The 2059-nt window shown below is 40.5% G+C and overlaps 1 protein-coding gene across 1 annotated transcript; it reads left to right on the top strand.

The window, feature by feature from the left end:
- Window positions 1–360: 360 nt before the first annotated feature.
- LOC107667815 (gastrula zinc finger protein XlCGF8.2DB-like) lies at window positions 361–1770 on the top strand. Its single transcript, XM_016459528.1, has one exon. It carries the CDS (start codon window positions 361–363, stop codon window positions 1435–1437), a length of 1077 nt encoding a protein of 358 aa, XP_016315014.1. The 3' UTR covers window positions 1438–1770.
- The last annotated feature ends 289 nt before the right edge of the window (window positions 1771–2059 follow it).

Below are 2059 nucleotides of genomic sequence, written 5' to 3'. Positions count from 1 at the left end.
TATCTCTGACTATCGTCGATACACGATACTATCGGCACAACCCTAGTGCTGTTGCGCTTTGGGCATCCTAAGTGCGAGTCTTGCCTCGTGGATCTTTCCCAATCCTGTCCCCTTCTTTCTGTCCCACGTCTCTTCCTTTCCTTTTTAAACTCTCAATAAAAAGTGAAAATGCCTGGAAATGTTTATATCTAGCATGCTGTTTCACAACCTTGTGTTTTAGTTTTAAGATTACAGGTTAAACCTTTTGTAGTTGGTTAGAGGATATAGGATCTAGCATACATGTTGTTGGATTTGATGGTTTATGCTTTGTACAAATAAACTGGTGTTAACTTGTTTTTGTTTCTTTTCACCTTAGACCTGATGCCACTGAAAGAGGAGAGTCAAGAACTGAATGAAATGGAAGAGAAAGATCAGTATGAGGAATGTCATGATTTCATGACTGGGGAAAAATCTTTGAGTGACTCGCAGACTCGTGAAACAGAAACTAGGAACCTTAAAGTTCACACTGAAGAGAAGCCTCATGCCTGCCAACAGTGTGGGAGGAGCTTTGCACTAAAAGGAAGTCTTAACATTCACATGAGAGTTCACACTGGAGAAAGACCTTTCACCTGCCCTCAGTGTGGGAAACGTTTTGCACTAAAAGGAGATCTTAAAAGTCACTTGAGAGTTCACACTGGAGAGAGGCCTTACTCCTGTCAACAGTGTGGGAGGAGCTTTGCACTAAAAGGAAATCTGAATAGCCACTTGAGAGTTCACATGAGAGAGAGTTTCACCTGCCAACAGTGTGGAAAAGGTTTCAGTGAAGAACAGAGCCTTGAAATCCACTTAAAAATCCACGCTGGAGAGAAACCATTCAATTGCCCTCAGTGTGGAAAGAGTTTTGAACAGAAAAAAAACCTTAATGTCCACATGAGAACTCACACTGGAGAGAAGCGTTTCGCCTGCAAACTGTGTGAGAAGAGCTTCACACGAAAAGAAACATTTAAGGGTCACATGGCAATTCACAAGGGAGAGAATCCTTTTGATTGTGGTCAGTGTGGAAAGAGTTTCAGATATAAAAGAAACCTTAAGCATCACATGAGGATTCACTCTGGAGAGAAACGTTTAGATGTCACTGACAGGAATCCCCGTAAGAATCGTGTAAAACGTCACATTGTAGAGAAGCCTCACACATGCCCTCACTGTGAAAAGAGTTTCACACAAAGTACAAAGCTGGAGGAGCACATAAGAATTCACACTGGAGAGAAACCTTTCACCTGCCCTCAGTGTGGAAAGAGCTTCACAATTAAAGGAAACCTTAGGATTCACATTAGAGTTCACACTGGAGAGAAGCCTTACAAATGTCCTCAGTGTGAAAAGAGTTTCACGTATCACACAGACCTGAAACGGCATTTGCAAACTCACTCTGTAAAGATAATTCTGATTTCCACAGTGTGACGAGAGGTTTAGAAAAAGGAGGCAATAGAAAATGTTTATCTTTTAGAAAACAATGTTACCTTCTCACACCACAGCTGAAAGTGAGCTTCATCTGATTTAACTTTTTGACTACTTTTTTTTTAATTTGTATTATTTATGTCCTTTACCTTTTTATTCTTCACCTGACCATCTTCTTTGCTATAGTTTCAAATATTAAGCAGACACCCTTTAATTTAGACCAGGGGACGGCAACCAATAGAGAAAACTGCATACCAATGTTCATTTTGAGGTCCTCTGCACAATCTGACTTTGCTGCAGACTGGAATTGAACTGCAGGTTTGTCTGGCCAGAGGAGAACTGGCCCCCGACTGAGCCTGGTTTCTCCCAAGGTTTTTTCTTCATTCTGTCACCGATGGAGTTTTGGTTCCTCTGGCTTGCTTCGTTGGGGACACTTAATTTCCAGCGATATCGACGACTTGATTGCACAGATACTATTTAAACTGAACTGAGCTGGATTATGACATCACTGAATTCAATGATGAACTGCCTTTAACTGAAAAATGAGTGTTTACTATTGTTATTTTGCATTATTACACTATTTTACCTATTTAATACTGTAAAGTTGCTTTGACACAATCTGTAT

Source organism: Sinocyclocheilus anshuiensis, unplaced genomic scaffold (assembly GCF_001515605.1).
Source record: "Sinocyclocheilus anshuiensis isolate Anshui unplaced genomic scaffold, SAMN03320099.WGS_v1.1 scaffold2538, whole genome shotgun sequence".
NCBI classification, from domain to species: domain Eukaryota; kingdom Metazoa; phylum Chordata; class Actinopteri; order Cypriniformes; family Cyprinidae; genus Sinocyclocheilus; species Sinocyclocheilus anshuiensis.
The sequence above is the reverse complement of the archived record's forward strand: the minus strand, read 5'-3'. Positions and strand labels throughout refer to the sequence as shown.